We start from the raw sequence: 19,060 nt of genomic DNA, 5'->3' as shown, positions 1-19,060 counted from the left end.
AACTAAATCCTTCGGAAAGATGGGCAAAATAGATGAATTAAAAATGAGTCCTAAATGTCATTTACCGCATGATCATTTTGTTTTGTTTTCCTATTCATTAATTATTTATTATTAATAATTATCAATGGTATAATAACTATTAGTTTTTCTTCCAGACAAAATAAAAGAAAGATGGTGACTACTCAGGCTTTTTAATTATTAAGGTTCAATTTTTAAAATCTTAAATCACTCAACTAAGTTCTGGTAGGAAAAAAAATCACTCAATTAAGAAATTTATTCATTTATTAAATATATTAGCTTTGCTTTCCGTTATTTTCTTGACACTAAGGAAATGGAATCATAAGGGGTGAAAGTTTGTGTAATTATAAAGTTCTTTGAATTATTTCGTAAAATTTAAAAAAACAGAATTATTCCACTAAGTGATTTAATTTAGAATCTCTTCATTTTCATTGTTCTAAAAAGTTATTTATGGTCTGTTCATTTTTCGAAGACATTGAAGAGAATGCAAGTTGTATAATTCAAGGTCTTTTCGTTTTCATCATGCTACTAAAAAATGATTTTTGCCTGTTTTTACTTTGTAATCTCTCGTTTTACCTGTACCCTTGTAAGTTCATTTTTTAATAAATTTTTTTCATTAAAAAAATGATTTGTGCCCTCTTCATTTTTCAAGATATTAAAAAGGGTGCAAGTCTTTATAATTATATAGTTTCTGAATTAGTCCATAAAGTGATTCAATATATCTTCTTTTTATTATTCTAGAAAGGGATTCACAATCACTTCATCTTTCAACATAGTTTTTTTTAAAGATGACTAATTTTAGATTTTAAGAATAAATATTAGTCCCTACATCCTTTTTTATTAAAAAAAAAACTCTGTCTCTAAATATACAAAAATGAAGAGTATATGCGAAAAAAAAAAGTAATGTTCTGCATGATATAATAATGTTCCCCAAAACAAGAAGCATATGTGCGGAAAAAAAAAAGGACTTCAAATGAAATACACGGTATTTCATATTAACAATTTTACAGTGAAGGACTCCTCCGATCCTTAATATAAGATTTAATTGTTGAGTTGATTTTATTTTTAAACATAAGACCTATTTCTCATATTTATTATTTTTTCATAAATTATCTCTGTGGATACTCCTTTAACCGTAATCAAATAAAAAAGGGAAAAAGGATATTAAAGAAGAAAATTATGGTGTTTTAGAAAAAACATGTCATATTTTTTATAATTAACTAACTTACCTGACTTATTTAATCTAATCAAATTAGTTAAATATATCTTATATTAAGGATCGGAGGAGTACATTTCAATATACTTGTGAATATTAACAATTTATTCTGATCAATAAATGATACAAATATATTTTTTTAACATACACTGTAATAAACGAATTTTATTTGTGTAGACTGAAAGTCTAAATGAATAGTTTTTAGGGATGAAATTTTCTTGTGGGAGGGGGAACTTTCTTTCTTTGGCAAATTGTTATGAAACTCATGTCTTTGGTAGGATAAGTGCCCCTGCATTTGAAGAAATTGTGTCTAACTTCCCCCCTAATTCCATATCAATGTTTTATTTCGTAAATTCATAAAATAATATTTTGTTATGAGGAAGGGAGAGGTATGGGTGAAATAAAAAAAAAATCAGAAATTTTTTTGGCTAATATCACTCCGAAAGTGTTACAAAAGAAATAATCTCGCCTTAGTTGTGAAAAAATCTTAATAGTCAATATTAAATTAGGGGGTGATGCTGATTCTTAAACTCTTGATCTAATAAAATTTTTCATACTACTTTCAGTTTTTAATATAAGATCTAATTAATTTATTTGATGAAATTAATGAAGTTAAAAGTTACTCTTCCGGTCCTTAATATAAAACCCATTTAACTAATTTGATTAGATTAAGGAAGTTAGGTAAATTAGTTGATTATAAGAAATATGACACATTTTTCGTAAAACACCATAATCATCTTTCTTAATACCTTCTCTCCCTCTTCTACTTGATTATGGTTGAAGGAGTATCCATAGGGGTAATTTAGAGAAAATTGATAAATATGAGAAATGGGTCTTATATTTAGAACAAAAACCAACTCAACAATTGGGTTCTATATTAAGGACCAGAAGAGTCCTTAGTTAGAGCACATGCTATGTGATCTCTAAAATACTTATGTATATCATTAGATTATATATCAGTTTACAAGCTGAGCAAATTAGTTTGGAAGAAAACAATGAATGTAGTATTTTAAAAACAATTTATTTAATTTCTTTAATCTTTCCGAATTAGTTAACCGGTTATTATATTAAGGACAGAAGAAGGCAACTTAATTGGATGTATGTGGATATATGCACATTTTTTCAGACTTCTTTTCAATTTTACACCTTCATTAAATCAGAATTTCCTGGAAAAAATGTCAAATACATGAGGATTAATTAGTATTACTCTCATGTATTTTAATATTTTATAGTTACAAAGACTATTGAATTCTTAGAAACTAGCGTGAGGCACTAATTTTGTGAGAACAAATAAAAGACTTCACAATGCCATTTTTTTAAAAAAAATATATTTTACATAGCATTCATAATCACTCAACTTTTCAACTATGTTGTATTGATTAACTTATTTTGCATGAGTTTTTTCGTTAAAAGGAAGTCACAATTGGAGGCCAACAAATATTATATATATATATATATATATATAGATATAGATATAGGAGTAAACTAAGATCAAAGTTAGGCCTCGTTTGGATTGCCATAAGGAATGATAAAAGCACATCGAGAAGCGTGAAACTGAGGTTTGTGACTTATTATGGCTCAGAAGATTGTTTGGATGTGACTTCTTTTCTAACTGACTTATGGGAAAAAGTAACTTTTCTAACTCACTTATCCAACGTAACCTGGATCAACTTTTCTAACTGACTTATGAGAAAATTGTGCAAAGCTTACGATCTAATTATTTATATGATTTCATTTACTTTAATTAGAGACTAAATAAATTTTAATTTATATTCATATTTGTCCATTATGTATATTTAATTAATTATCTACAATGTGCTTTCAAATTTTTCTCTGTAACAAATATTTTTATTTTATAATTTCACAAATAAACTATTTATATTTTATCATAATAATTTTAGTATTTTTTAAAACTATATCATATTAAAAACATAAAATTTCAAACATTACTATTTAATAAAGTTCATGTTCTTTTCAATCATTTTATAACTAAACTAATTTTTTTATTAATCATCCAAACAACTTTTAACTTTTTTAACTGACTTTTTATAAGCACTTATCCAAACATAAATCGCATTACACTAACTGACTTTTACTCTAATTTCAGTTATAAAAGTTAGTTAGACTATAAGTCAGTTTTCTCAACGTCAGTCCAAACATATTCTTAGTTTATGAAACAAATAAGAGTGTGCTACCTATACTAATTTTTCATCTCAGCAATTACCTTCAACACACTGTTAGTCGGTCCTGTTAAGTGCTTTTTTTTTTAAAAAAAATATTAAGTGTTTTTAAAAAAAAAAAAAAAACAGAACCAGAGCCCAGGGCAACGGTAGACTGTAGATGGAGACAGAAGAGAGATCGGATATGGCGGCCAGGGACGGCGATAGAGGGGCTGCAATGGGATCGATTATGGTGGGTAAGTGATATTTATGTGCAGGAGAGGAGTGAATCAACGTAATAAAAAAACACGTGTGGGAAAAAGAAAGAATTTTTATAATTGAATATATTATGGGCAATGGCAAGTTCTTTAAGCAATCAAGAAAGCAATACAAGAGAATGAGATATTTTTGTAATATTGCATTTAGAAACCAAAGAAGAGGATTAGTTTAAGAGGAACATGCGGCTGCAATTTTGATCTTCCTTCTGTCTCCAACTACAAGCACCCTAGGTTCTGGTTCTTTATCCCAAAAAACAAAGTTTAAAAACTAATTTTAATTTTATTACTATAATATCATAAATTTCTATAACTTTGCTCTGCATTAGACAATGTACAAAAACTAATGCTATATTTGGATAGAGAGAAAAAGAGGAAGGAAAGAAAACTAGGAAAGAAAATGTGAAGAGAAGTGGTTTTTTTTCCTATTTGGATGAGGGAAGAAAGTGAAAGGAAAGAAAAGTTGGAGAGAAAATAAAGTGGGTTCTATAGTCCATTTTCCTCCCAAGTTTTCTCTCCATATATGAAGAGAAAATGAGAAGGAAACATATTTTTCCTATTTACCCTTACATATGTTTTTTCAACAAAATAATACCTATTTATTTTTTTATTTTTTCACTTTATTTATTGTTATCAAGTCTTTTTTTGTGTTTGCTTGATTGAAAAATAAAATAACTAAAATTGCACAAATCCTTCTAAAATGAACTAAAAGGAAAAATAAGTACAGTTATTGTTATGGTTTTTTTAGCATTACATTACACAAAATGTTATTTTTTTTCTTTTTTTACAAAATTATTTGATATTAAAATGTAATAACATGATAATATATCTTTATCAAATAACTTGATTTTAAATTATATGATTATGTTAATGTAAATATGGTTTTTCATTATAATATTTAATTTGATTTTAATTAAGATATATTTTGATATAACAGAAAGGATATTTTAGTTATTCATACATTTATTTATTTTCTTTCCTTTCTTTTTTTTCTTATCCATCCAAATATAAGAGGTGATAATATTTTCTCTCCAATTTTTTCTTCTCTCTATTTTCTCTTCTCTTATTTTTTTTCTTCTCAACTTTTCTTTCCATCTAAATAGAGGGTAATTGTGCCAATAAAGTAAAATTAAATGATTTAATATGAGAAAAGTTCATAAGTATAACAAATTAAAATTAAAAAAAATTATGGTTACCTCAAGAATGGTTTTCTCAAAAAGAAAAAATATATATATATATATATATATATATTTATAGCGTTCTTGGAAAGCCCAAAAAGGGTAGAACTGGGGTCGTTTGATATCCATGCTCTTCCGAGCAGAACTTATTTGAAGAGGGAGCGAAGAAGAAGAAGGAGCCGCAAAGTAAGGGCAATGAATTTTGCAAATTCCCAGCTGTTTTGTCCTATCTTTTTATTCCTAAGCATCGCCGTGTTCTCGGAAACTCTACTCCCCGCTTTAGGGCAGCAAATGTGAGCTCTACTCTTTTTGTTTCAATTTCGTTCTGATTTGTATGATCTGTGTGAATTGTGATTATTGAACTTGGACCTTTTTCGTCTTGTTCTGGTTGGATCGGGCAGAGATTGGAGAAGCGAGGGATCTGAAAATGGGTTTGGACGCAGAGTTCTAATGAGTTTCAAGGAAAAGCCCCCAGGGAGCAACGTCACATTTGAATGCTCTCCTTCTGGACCCTGCGTTCCCTGCCTCTATTCGGAGAAGGTAGCTTTTCTGTTCTTCTGAAATTGGAGATTGATCTTTTTATTCTTTGCGTGATCCCTATGAAGTGCCTTTTGCCTCGTTGTTAATTTGATCTCTTTGTTATTCTAATGTGTTTCTTTGGGTTTAAAGGGTGATAAGAAATATCGCTGCAGTGAAACTGGCTACCGAATTCCATTGAAATGTATAGAAAATGAAGATTCTGTGAAGAGTTCGAAGAAAACAGATTCTCAAAATGCTCAGTCTACTCTGGATGGTTCATCTACTTCAGGTAACGGGTTGCAGGCTTACATAACTTATAGAAGCTGTATACCTTCAGCTACTGAAGACAAGCTGTCAGTCCTTGGTTTTGAGGTAATTTACATTTTTACACATAACTTCCATTTGCAGTTTTTTGTTGGCTTGGCTTGACTATCTTAGTTCATACATCAAGTTTGATGTTATCTGCTGTTGAACTAACCATGTCATCAACTAAAAGACGATCTTCTGCTGAGATCCCCCCCCCCCTAATTTCAAGATTGTCCACTGGCAGAACCATGCATGTGATTGTGACATCAATGAAAGTATGTACTATGAGTAATAAACATAGTCTCGAGTAGGGCTGCTGAAATTGCTCAAAGTCATCAACCATTTTTAAGGGCAGTGTTTCCGGAGTATAATGTTTGAAGAAGCAAAACCAAGTGTTAATCATCGATTAAGAGCCATTGGCATGTCTAATGGGCTATTTGGAATAACTTATAAATAGTTTTTCAATTATGATTTACAGAGTACGAGGTAAGTATGTGAAAAGAATTTTGTCTCGACTTATATAAAACGTGTTTATAAGTATTTTTCATCGTTATCCCAAATGGACCCTAAGATGTTGGATCCTCCAAGAGTAAGAACATTTCTTGTGCTGTACCTTCATATTTAGTCCGAGTTCCATTTCAAGAGGCATCCATCTGATGCCTCTTGAAGTGGGATGATAAGTGATAACACTATAAAACAAACTGAGTCCGTGTTCACCCATCTACTGTTTACCTTCTGCTTTAAATTGCTTTTACTCTGCTAGCACTAGAACTAGACCGCAGACCACAGTGACACATCAGTTATTATTAGTTATGGTTCCTGCGTGTTTCGCTGTCAGCGAACCTTTGCGATTGTATTATTGGGCATCAAGTTTTATCCTCCACACTCCAAAAGTGTTAGAGGAATGTCCATGTCGAAGAAGATTAATTTACAATTTGGTTGAAACTTGAGAGCAATTTAATTTGGCATGCTCATATCTATGTATGGATACACAGCTTGAGATGTGTGCAACTTGTTGTCTTTAATTCTTCACTCGCTGGTCCTTACATAATCCATTAAGTAATACAACCTTTGATCGTTAATATAAGAGCTAGTTGACTAATTTAAATAGATTAAGGAAACTAGTTAAATTAGTTATTTGTAATAAATAAGTGTTGTTTTTCCTACAGTATCTTTGCTAATCAAGTGTATTGGTTAGAACTACCATTATTATAAGGATGAGCTTGGGAAAAAAATGAATAAATATGAGAGGCAAAACGGATTAGGGTTTTATATTTATGACGAAAATAAAAATCAAACAAGTTTTTATATTAAAGATTGGACGTAGTAGTATTTTAAAAGATTTGTCATGTTGCTTGTCATCCTTATCTGTCTGGGAAGTTTTCTGTGCTTATCAAACTGCTAACTACTGATGTTGATGATTGATGGTAATTGACAACCACTACCTTATGCTGACATCATTGCCTGCAAGTCTCTGATTTGTTGTTTTAATCAATTACTGTATATTCTGTAAGCATCACTGTCATAATGAACATTCTAGTATTGCAGGGTGTCATGAAAGCAAGCACTCAAACTTTCATTCTTCTGCCAAAATTTTTAAATTCTATCAGAGAAAACTTATGTATGATTGGAAGGTATAAGAAGACTTGTCCCAATTTGAAGGCCATGGGCCTCCTTTTTCTACCTATTTTCATTTTTTTTCCCCTGCCCAAATAGATGTTGAGGAGGATATGTAATTATGAATTATATACCTGGTACTCTGCGTTTTAACTGTTAAACTACCGTTGAGAATAAGTATTGACGTGAATTTTGTGAAACACTGGACAGGGGATTGTGATTTTGTTGCTGTTCATCAGTGGATCAATCATATATCGGAGAAAAAGGAAATCAGTTTCAGTGTCAGGTTATGCGGCAGTAAGATCATGAGACAAACTCTGTTAACACACAAGTTTCTTGTAATTGTAAGATGAGATCTATACTCCAAACATAGTTTATTTTGGTTTAATGTCAAGTTTCAAAACAGTTTTTTTTTTCATATTATCTGGTTTTCCCCCCCTTTTATTGCTAACACCACTAACTATTCTATTGACTTACACAGGACACAGCTGTATAATTCTTTTGTGTATTGTACAGGTTAGATTGGTTTCTCTGAATTCTCTATAGTTGTCTCAATGTTATGCACTTTTTCGTCAGAAGGCATTTTCAAATTTAGAGTATGGCATAGTTTTGTAGATTTTGTGTAATTTGTTCTGTGTTTCGCTTAGACGCCTCAATTGACTATGTTCCCATTCTGGGTTATATCGTTTCGTCTTGTTTCCCCTTTTTTTGGGCTAATTATTCTGGGTTCTATTGAAAGTGCATTCAAATCAGTGAACAAAGCATTGAACAATGGATTAATACATACATGAAACAAAAACTTAATGAATTAACGTCGATCCAAATATAGTATGGCATACAAAATACATTTGGTCTAAGTTGGAAGAATTCAATAATAGGGCGTGCCTGATTTTGCTACCCATTTTTAATTTTTAAAAACGATTTTATATATAAATTTTCAAACGTTGTTTTTCAAGCTAAAACGAGAAAAATCTGTTCGATAACTTGGCCATAGTAATTTGAAACCAGTTTTTCAGTAAACAAATTATTTAAACAATCATTCTGAAAAAAAAAGTCTTTAGCCAATCACCATCGACAATCACTGTTGATGGCCACCTCCAGTCAGCAGCTGTTGACCAATGTGGGGGACGCTGGCCAACGACGTTTGTTGACAATGGTTGGTGGCTGGGATTGTGATGGTGCCTATAACACGAATGTAACAGTTTAAGATTGACAAGATCAGCCCATATGAGAGAATGTAAATTAACAGTTTTGGATTGAGAAAATCATTCCTAATCTTTGTACCGTTATCGAAGTCCCCAAAGGGTCATTTAAAAAATATCTGCATGCTGCAAAAACGTCACGCACACACACAAGCACATTTAAACATGACACCAACTATGAAGCCGCAGCACAAGGCCCCAAGTAATGCATAACCATAGGGTACATACCGAGCATACACAACTTATCCTGAGGTCGAATATACAAGGCAGGGAAATGTCAATGATGGCTCTCTTCTCTTGACCCTTTTCTTCATCATCTCTGTCCATCTGGCAAAGACATTGGAAACTTCAAGTTTACCAGAAAATTCCCTGCTCTAGAGAACTCAGCAGCAAAGTTGTTATGATCAAGCTGTGATGCCTCCATTCCCTTCTCTATCATTTCCTCTGAGAATTTGCATGCCTCTTCTGACCTTCCTTGTCTAATAAGCCCTCCAATTAATAATGTGTGTGAATTGTCATCAGGACAGAAACCATTCTGACGCATCTCATCCCAAGGTGCATAACCCCTTTCATAATTTTTCGTCACGTAAAAGTACTTCACTATCATGTTGTAACTTGGAAGTGTGAATTGTTGGTTCAATACCTGTTTGAATCATCTTCTGGTATATTCTCATCGCATCATTGGACATATGTTGACTTGTCTTCAACTTTATTAATGCATTGTAGGTCCTCCCATCTGGTGGCCAACCCTTCTCCCTCATTTCCTGCAGTAGATTGTATACCACATCCATTTGCTCCTGGTTTCCAAACGCACTGATCAAACGCGCAGATGGCAACATCTGGTTGACACCCTCAATCGATCATTTGATGAAAATACTCAACTGCTCCTCGCATCATTTTTTGTTTCCACAGGTCTCGTATTACAATTGTGTAACTCCGAACATTGGGAAATGGACCTTTATCTTTCATGACTTCAAATAATTTGATTGCATCAGACTTCTTCTTGACCCTCAAGCATAACATTATGTGCAACAGCATCTGGCTTAAATCCCTTATCAATCATCTCATTCCGTACCTTCACTGCCTCCATCAAGCCTTTAACCCTGCACCAACCATGGCTGTTTGGCATAGCTTATAAGTAGCTTTTCAATCGTAATTTACGGAATACGAGTTAACTATGTGAGAGGAGTTTTGTCTCAACTTATGTGAAACGTGCTTATAAATAATTTCAATCGTGATGGTAAACAGGGACTAAGAAACACTGTATATGTCTGGAAATTGAGTGTAAATCTTTCAATTTTTCAAATATGGCCTGGGCTTCTTTACCAAGTTTTGCCCTTCCAAGAGTATCTTTATTTCAACACCCACTTTAATTTGGTACCTTTTCATCAGATCAAAGATCCCAACAGCTTTTTTTCCTCTCCTTTGCAGCAGCAAAGGCTTTGATAGCAATGAAAGTTTCCATTGTTAAAAGGCCTTTCTCCCCCATTTCCTCAAGCATAGCCATGATGGTTTCAAACTATCTAGTCTTCCCAAGAATATTCATCATTGAGTTACATGTCATGGAATTATGGGCAAAACCTGGCCTCTGACCTGCCTAGCAAAAGAACCAATATGCTGGTGATTTAGCCTGCATACCTTATCAACTTCATCTGGGTCAACACCGGATTTAGCTTTATGATTTCTACCACATCACAATGTCGATCACTATCATCATCCTTATTTCCAGATTCAACCTCCCATTCCTCATCTTCGTCAGCCCCAGCAACACTTGCAAATGCCTCGGAATTATCAGGATTAGAATAAAACATACGAGACGGGCAGAGAGCTACCACAAGGAATGCACACTTGCTCTCCCTCACGCAATCTTTGCCATCCATTCGGTCGTCCCTAATGGAGAGCTTGAAGCTCTGGGGAGGAGAAGGCACTGAAGGGGCCATGCGGCATGGATTGGTGGAGTGGGAGATTTGGGTAGTTACAGATCAATGTTAAAAATCTGACTTTAGAGGTGATAAAATGGGTTGGCCTGCCGGTTACGGGCCAGCTCACTACGGGTTTAAAACTATTCGGGCCGGTCCTAAAAAAAAACCTTCTGGACTCATATTTTGCCAACCCACCCCTAGGCAGCCTCCATCTTAAAATTTTTTTTTTCATATATATATATATATACATTTAATTTTTTAAATTAAATTATAAATTTTTATAGGCCAAATTTTCTTATTCTTATATTTTCATGTAATTATATAATTAAATTAATATCAAAATTTAAAATATAAATATATAATTCATTGTTAATAATAATTTATTAGTATAAAAATGGTAAAACAATAAAAAAAAAGAGAAATCAATTTAAAATCAAAATCTCTAACAAAATACAAAGTTATATGTAAATTAAATAAAAATAATAAAACTTTTTTATTAAAATAAAAATAAAAATTGTTGAAAAAAAAAGAAGAGTGTCGGGCTAGCTCATGAAGGGCTATAAGTTGGCAGGTACTTGCTGTAAAGAATTGTATCAAAATGATGCCTATTTTTTGTGGGCTATATTTACTGTGAAGGAAGCAAAGAGATTCGTATAAGGGGTTCTTGGAGACAAAAATGGCACCGTACAGGAGGATCGTGAAGCAGCTGTTGAGTGGCAACGAAAAGCTTCAATTTAAAAACCGAAACTAAATCGAATGGAATACAAAAACCGAACCACATGAAAAGAAATATTACGGTCCCGCATGTTAGGTTGAAGAAGCAAGATAGGAATGAAGGCAAGAGGCTGAGACTGTGGTGACCGGGTGGTCGATGACTCAAGGCTCGAGTGCGAACTGAGGAGTGAGGAGGCCGGAGAGAGCAGACTGGGGTGGCCAAGAGAGATGGAGTTTGTGGCTGTGGACCTGTGGTTCTGCTTCGACTTGGACGACGGATGACCCTGAGGGAGTGACCACGGCGACGGCAAGTCTGTGGCTGTGATTTCGCTTTGGCTTCGACGGCGGATGCGGTCGAGGAGTGAGAGCGGGAGACACAGACGGCGGCGGTTGACAATGAGTCAAAGTCAAAATTTGGAGGGTAGTCTTGTCCAAAATTTAAAAATAAACGGGGTTATATTTTTTTCTCTGCATTATCAATCCCAAAGCTTTAAAAAAAAAAATACCAGGTCCGGGTGGGAGGTGGGCTTGTCCAATCTCTACTCTCTAAGGCCAGGTTATTATCAATCTCAATTTAGTGATTCAAAGAGGATTGTCTCCAATAAAAGGATATATCTATTTAGCAGAAAAAAAATTGACTCAATCCCTAGCCTTTTGCATCAAACAAGCCTAAGAACATTTAGGTCACTGGTTGGCTATAACATTACACACACACACACTATATTTATTATTACACTATCTATTAAATAGAAATAGTTATATATGCATTTAGATTTTAATCCAAGGTTTTTTTTTTTCATGAGGTGGTGATCATCCAGTCTCCAACAATACAAAAATCGAATAAAGTTGAGTTGATTATTAGCATCAATCTAGTGCCCTGCTTTGTCCACAAGACTAGGTTTGGTCTAGTGCTGAATAAATTTTTAAAAAATAAAAAATTTTCTTAAAAAAATAATATTATAATAATAGTATCATATTTTGCAAGCTTCTGTTTGTTCTCCTCTCTAATATTTTTTTCTGGTCTTTCCTGCTCTCTTGATCTTTATCCTGTTGATTCTTCTCTTGCTAACGTTGCTTCCTTGGGCCAATCCCAAGCGTTTGAATTGTTGCTGGAACCATTTCTAATTTGCTCATCAATTTATGCTGCTGTCTTCAAGACCGGACCTCTATGGTTCAATAGCGCGAGAATCGCTTTATTCTTCATTTTTGCAATTTGCAACATTGCTCTATTATTCTTAGCCAAGGCCTTTGACCACTTCAAGGCTTTCTATTGCTGTTTTCGCCTCGCAACTTGTAAAAAATGGTCCAAGAAGTGGCGAGAACCAAAATTTCTTTAGTTCACTGCAAAGCAATACATCAAATCCTCATAATGTAGTGAATTCAGGTTCAAATACTTATTAAAAAAGGTGCCAATATTTACTGTCAAACAGTACCTTAAACAAAATTGCTTCTAATAAAGAGATAAGTATGTCTAAAAAAAAAAAAAGCAACACATGAGAGGATCTATTCAAGTACAAGCTTGGCAAATATATTTACAACAAAACTGGGCCCAAAGACCTGTAAGCCCAATAGCCAATGCCTAACTTTAATACATTGACTCTAACACTCCTCCTCAAGTTAGGACCGTAAACATTTATACTTCCTAACTTGCTGAGTATTTTTAATTGATGATATTTTCCTATAGGCTTACTTAAAATGTCAGTTCCTTGCTCTATTGACCAAACATGCTCTAAGGAAATTAGTTTGTCTTATAGCTTTTCCCTTACAAAATGGTAGTCTATCTCAATATGTTTGGCTCTCTTATGAAACACTAGATTTGAGGCTATGTGTATGGCTGCCTTACTATCATAGTAGACTTTCACTAGTTGTCTTTGATGAATTCTCAACTTTATTAGCAATCTTTTGACCCAACGTACTTTAGATAACATTACTCATAAGGCTCTGTATTCAGCCTTTGTGATGATCTTGAAACTATATTTTGCTCCTTAGTTTTCCACATTATAAGTGAATCTCCAAGCTTCAATGAATATCCAATAATTGATCTACGTGTTGTTCCACAAGCTCCCCAGTTCGAGTCACAAAAGTAGCTTGATGCCAAGTCTTCCTTTGAGCTAAGCAGTATTCCAAAGCCTGGATCATTTTTCAGGTACTTAACAACTCCTAATGGAGTTGCCATGTGTCTTTTGGTGGGTTGCTGCATGTGTTAGCTCAAAGCTTGCATAGAAAAAATGATATCAGGACATGTAACAGTAAGATAAGTTAGTCTACCTACCAATCTTCTATGTTTTACTAGGTCTGGGTACATATATGCTTTTTTGTTTCTGCCTTCCTCATAGCTTACCATTATGACCCATTAGGACACTATGTGGGTAACAACCACTTAAACCTATTTCAGCCATCAAATCCAGAACACAATTTTTTTGTGAAAGAACTATTCCCTTTTGGGATCTTGCAATTTTAATACCCAAGAAATATTTTATTTCTCCTAAATCTTTGATTTAAACTTGTTGTGGAGATATTCCTTTACTTCTATTATTATCTGATCATTGTTTCCAGTGATAAGAAGGTTATCAACACAAACCAATATTAATACAAAATCATGTCCGAACCTCTTTATAAACAAAGAATAATCATACTTACTTTTTGCACAAACCCACTATCTTTTAAAAATTGCATAAGCTTGTGATTCTATTGTCTTGACGCTTGTTTGAGCCAATATAATGATTTTTTTGTTGTTTTAGCTTAAATACCATATTTTCCCCTTTGCTCTCAAAGTCTTAGAGCATGGTGGTGTAAACCTCCTTTTCTAAATTACCCTACAAAAAGGCATTATGTACAATTTGAAACATATTTCAATTATTTACAGCTGCTAATTTAAGCACAATCCTTACTGTTATCATTTTAAGAACGGGAAAGAATGTTTCATGATAATTGATTCCTTCTTTTTGGTTGTAATCTTTAGCAACAAGTCTTTCTTTTTATTTATCTATTGTTCTATCTGATTTATATTTAATTTTATAAACCCACTTACATCCCATGGGTTTCTTACCCTTAAGGAGAGGAACAATGTCCCAAGTCTTAATATTTTTTAGGGCCTCTATCTCATATTACATAGCTCTTAGCCAATCATCAAGAATCATGATAAAAAGTATGTTAAGGAGAATCTATGGAATAAAGAAGAGAGAGATGAGTGGCATATATATTTTTATAAAAAATGTACTACTTTTCCGGTCCTTAATACATGACTCAATTTTTGAGTTGATTTTAGTCTTAAATATAAGATTCATTTATCATATTTATCAATTTTCTTTAAATTACCCTTTATGGATACTCCCTCAACTATAATCAAGTAGAAAAAGGAGATGTGGTATTAAGAAAGATGATAATGGTATTTTAAGAAAAATGTATCACTTTTCTTATAATTAACTAACTTACTTAACTTCCTTAATCTAATTAAATTAGTTAAATGGGTCTTATATTAAGGATCGGAGGAGTAGTACATTTCTTATTTTTCTAATCCTATTTATAGGATAAAAAATATTTTTTTGGTCATATTTATATGGTATTGAAAGAAATTTTTTATGTAAATGTATAATTTTATTCTTTATTTATTATTGTATTAACTTTATTTACATGATATATAATATATATTAAACAGAAAAAAATTAAAAAAATTGTTGAATTTTAAATAACAGTTAATAAAATTTAAATTTCTTTTAATTTATGTAAAACATGTTAAAAGTGATTTATAAAGAAAATTAAAAAAGTATTTGTCTAAAAAATTTAAAAAAAAGATGAAAAAGAAAACTCTCGCCATCAAATAAAATAAAATAAAAACACACATAAATCCAGATTGAACAAATGACAATGCAAACTATTAATAAAACACCTCGGCAGACATGTTTTTTTGGGAGTTGGTTCGCACCCCCTCAACAGGACATGACCCTTCTACCCCCTCAACGGTCCCTTAACATACACATGAGCATGTTTTAAATTTAATTTGAAAATTTTAATTATTTACATTCAAATATTAATATTTTTAATTAATTAAATTATTTTATCAATGACTTTGGGCTTGACGCACTAAATTTTAAATTATTGTCTCAACCGATTTAATAATCGGTCTAATTTTCATCTACACTTCTAAAAGGACAGATGAAAGAAATTCTGTAGTTCTAGTTGGGGGACCTGGGGCTATACCTATTGTCTCTGTTCTTTCGATCATCCTTCACTCATGAAGAAGGGCGTGTACATTTATCATACTCATTAAGAATTTATTTGGAAAAAAAAAAAGAAATATCTTAGCCAGTGGACTAAAAGGCCTTGCGGATAAAATCATTACTAAAAATACGGGTTAAGCAGAAAGAATTGATTTCTGTGACGAATTAAAATTTAAATTTTTATTAGGATATTTGTTTATATTTAATACTTAAGAGTTTCTTTGAATTCTATTATTTTGAATAAGAATAAGAAGATACTTGTATCTAAAAGAAAAATATTACAATAAAAATGAAAATCAAACATTTGTGTCTAAAATATTTTGCCAAGTGACTTTGGCCTGAAAGTTTATGAAAAATGACAATGGAGAAATGCGCCTTCATGACCACTCAAATAAATCAATTAAAAAATGACAATATTCCGTATCGACCAATAAAGCCTAATTGTGGAATGACAAACCGGAGTTAGGATGCAAATATCAACCTGACATTAAGGTACTGGTTGGCATGAAGAAAATGGAGGAGGGGAGAGGGGAAGAAAAATTTTAATGACATCTATTTAAAAAAAATTAAAAAAAAGGGGTTTTGAAATTTCAATAAAAAAATAATACAAAAGAGTAATAAAAATTAATTAAAAGCTTTTAACTCCTTTTTTTTTAAAATTTTTTAAACTGAGCTTATTAAAATTTTTCTCCCCTTCCTTCTTCTCACTTTTTCTCATACCAAACAGACCCTAAGTTCTTTGAATTGGGCAGTAATCATGTTGGATAAGTGTGTTGAGTAAAGAAGCTAAAAAAATGGGGAGAAGGTTTGGGACGAAAAGGGAATTCTGTTCCCTTCTTTCACACCTGTTTCACACATGTTTGGGCCATATGCAATGAGTTATATAGATGCACATATTAAAAATACTTTTTATCAATTATAAATAATATAACTAGTATAATTAAAAAGTAGCAGGAAAAACATCTCACTAATCTTAATCTTAAATTTGTTATTTCCTAATTATTCATTGTTGTAGCAACGAAACTACTATGCTTTTAAATTAACCAGTATTGAAAAGTTAACCATGAGAGGAAAGAAACTTTGTAAAATATTTAAACATACTATCATGGTTATATAAACATCCCAAATCACATGAGATTAACCATGACAGAAAAGGATTAAACCAATCTATAAATATGTCTATCATGGTTAAAAGAGCTTTTCTCACTCAATTTCGTGCAAATCGAGATTCACAATGAATAGGGTTTTGGGCATTATAAACCTAGAGTGTCATTTTTTTTTAGTAGAAAAGGAATTCATTCAGCAATAAAGATATGTACAAGATGGTTACATTATTGAAAAAGTAAAGACTGAAAAGTCCAGAACATCTGGGCTAGAAAGTTAACTCAAATGGCTACAAAAGTCCTTAGCTCTAATAATATGATTAGTGAAAGAGATAGCCTCATTGATTAGCTAGTAACAAAAGGTCCTCTCCTTGTTGAAATGAAAGTATTGCGTGCATGCCATAGCTTTCAACACAGGATCCGAAACAGCACACACCATCGAGGGTTGGGGTTCCTACAGCTGAGATTTTCCTAGAACCAGTCTGACAAGCAGAGTAAGTTGAAGGGTGTCAGGTGTGAGGAAGGCATGATGAGCTTCCAGCACTCAGTTGCTAACCTACAGCACCGTAGGACATGATCCACGTCTTCTGTGCTCGAGCTACAGATCCCACAGAAGGCACTACTCGTCATATGTCTTCTTGTTCACTCGCTGTTTGTTAAGAGCTTTTCTTCTATAGCTAGCCAGAGAAAAGTCTTGACTCTATTCGGTCCAGGATAACACCATGCTAACATCCACTTGTTGTTTTCCTCGTTCAAGTCATTCTGAATGAGTAGGTTGTATGTTGATTTAACAAAGACTTCACCATTTCTCTCCGCTTGCCAATAGAACCTTGCTTGCAGATTTGTGCTTAAAGGTAGGTGTGGCAGTGATCTGGTCTACAGTTTCTTGGGTGAGCTTGCTTGCAAACTTATTTCAGTCCTATTGGCCATCTGAGGTTATAAATTGGGCGATTGGTCTTTGTAATTCATGTTTTTCTAGGGGCTCAAAGGAGAGGTGCCTTAGTGGGCCATGATTACCTACCCAATTATCTGTCCAAAATCGTGTTTGGCATCCATTCCCTATAGTCCAACTAATGCCTAAGGCAGTGTTCTCCCAAACTAGAGATAAGCTCCTCCATAGGTGGGAGGCTGTTTTGACTTTGGACAGTTGATTTGATTTTGGTTGCCAATCATATTTTGCACAAAGTACTTTAACCCATAATGATTCTGGTTTTGTCATTATAGCTACCACAACCTTGATCAGGAAGGCTGAGTTGTGATGGCTTAGGTCTTTTATATTGCATTGTCCATTTTCTTTGGGCTGGCAGGCATTTTTTCATTGAACTAAGGAGATTCCTTTGTGATCATCATTAGATCTCCATATAAAATTCCTAATAATGCTTTGGAGCTTAGCGTTAGTTGAAGCTGGGATTTTGGTAGTTTGCATATAGCGGCACCGTGGAAAGGACTGATTGAGCTAGAGTGATTCGACCAGCTAGTGACAAAGAGTGGGCCTTCCATCCAGAGAGCTTCTATTGCATTTTCTCCTCAATGTACTCGTAGGTGTCTTTTGTTACATGCTCATGCAATAGGGGTACACCAAGGTAGTGCCTAAGGTGTCTCGTTTTCTGGTAGCCAAGCTGCTCACAAATGGCATTTGCTGCCTGGGCATTCACATTTTTAGAGAAGAAGATTCACGTTTTAGATGTGCTTACTTTATGCCCTGAAGCCTCATAGAATTCATTTAGCAATCTCCTTATTAGGTCAACCTGCGACTTCTTTGCCGAGCTGAAGAGAATCGGATCATCCACGAAGAAAAGATGAGACAGCAGAGGTCCCTTCTTTCCCATGTGAATGGGGTGCCATGCATTATTCTCCACTTCTTTGGTAATTGCTTGTGAAAGCCTTTCCATACACAACACAAAGATGTTTGGGGACAAAGGGTCCCCTTGTCTAATCCCACGTTGCAGGTAGAACACTTCACTCGGTTTGCCCTTCCAAATCACCTATATGCTCACTGAGGTTATGCATCTCATAATGGGGGAGATGAAGGGATTTGGAAGTTTTGCCTCTCTCAAAGTGTCTTCAATGAAATCCCATTGGAGTCTATCGAAAGCCTTTTCAAGATCCACCTTAATTGCCATCCAACCTACTTTCCCTGTCTTGTGCTGCAATGAGTGAATAGCTTCTTGGGCTATCATAATATTGTTTGTTATATTTCTTCTTTTGATGAAGCTGGCTTGCGGTGGTAATGTGAGAATGGGTATCAAATTCGTGAGGCTGTTTACTGCCACTTTGGTGACTAGTTTATAGACTGTAATGCACAAACTGATTGGTCTGACCTTTTTTAGTGTTTGTGGGTGATCCGCTTTAGGGATAAGGGCAATTAAAGTCTTGTTTAACTAGGTAGCAATATCTTCACCTTCAAAAATACTTCTTACCTCACTGTGCAAAGAGTCACCGATAACTCCCCATTGAGATTGAAAAAACAGGGCATAGAATGTCACATCCAGCATTATGATAATTAGAAACAAGAAATATTCTCAATTATTGAGGATTAAAAATAATAAGGAGAATTTTGGTGGAAAATAATTACAGTAGTTTTCCAAGCTAATCATAGAAATTTGACTAA

General features: G+C 33.4%; 1 protein-coding gene and 1 pseudogene across 1 annotated transcript; one reads left to right on the top strand and one right to left on the bottom strand.

Moving 5' to 3' along the window:
* Positions 1–4,971: 4,971 nt before the first annotated feature.
* LOC114739947 (uncharacterized) lies at positions 4,972–16,983 on the top strand. The gene is made up of 5 exons (XM_028928054.1): positions 4,972–5,139; positions 5,248–5,386; positions 5,516–5,737; positions 7,499–7,619; positions 16,970–16,983. The coding sequence occupies exons 1-4, from the start codon at positions 5,042–5,044 to the stop codon at positions 7,595–7,597; spliced, it is 558 nt and encodes a 185-aa protein (XP_028783887.1). The 5' UTR covers positions 4,972–5,041; the 3' UTR covers positions 7,598–7,619; positions 16,970–16,983.
* On the bottom strand, positions 8,733–10,430 carry LOC114739946 (pentatricopeptide repeat-containing protein At3g62470, mitochondrial-like; annotated as a pseudogene).
* Positions 16,984–19,060: the final 2,077 nt, after the last annotated feature.

Source organism: Neltuma alba, unplaced genomic scaffold (assembly GCF_004799145.2).
Source record: "Neltuma alba isolate B1F8T4 unplaced genomic scaffold, ASM479914v2 tig00002986_pilon, whole genome shotgun sequence".
Taxonomy (NCBI): domain Eukaryota; kingdom Viridiplantae; phylum Streptophyta; class Magnoliopsida; order Fabales; family Fabaceae; genus Neltuma; species Neltuma alba.
Note: the sequence above shows the minus strand (reverse complement) of the source record. Positions and strands in the feature narration are given on the sequence as shown.

Excerpts from the sequence above, each read along its gene's own strand:
- LOC114739947 (XM_028928054.1), top strand. The coding sequence starts at position 5,042 with ATGAATTTTGCAAATTCCCAGCTGTTTTGTCCTATCTTTTTATTCCTA. Across the intron at positions 5,387-5,515 it reads CCTGCCTCTATTCGGAGAAG|GGTGATAAGAAATATCGCTG; the intron begins GTAGCTTTTCTG and ends TTGGGTTTAAAG. Across the intron at positions 5,738-7,498 it reads TGTCAGTCCTTGGTTTTGAG|GGGATTGTGATTTTGTTGCT; the intron begins GTAATTTACATT and ends AACACTGGACAG.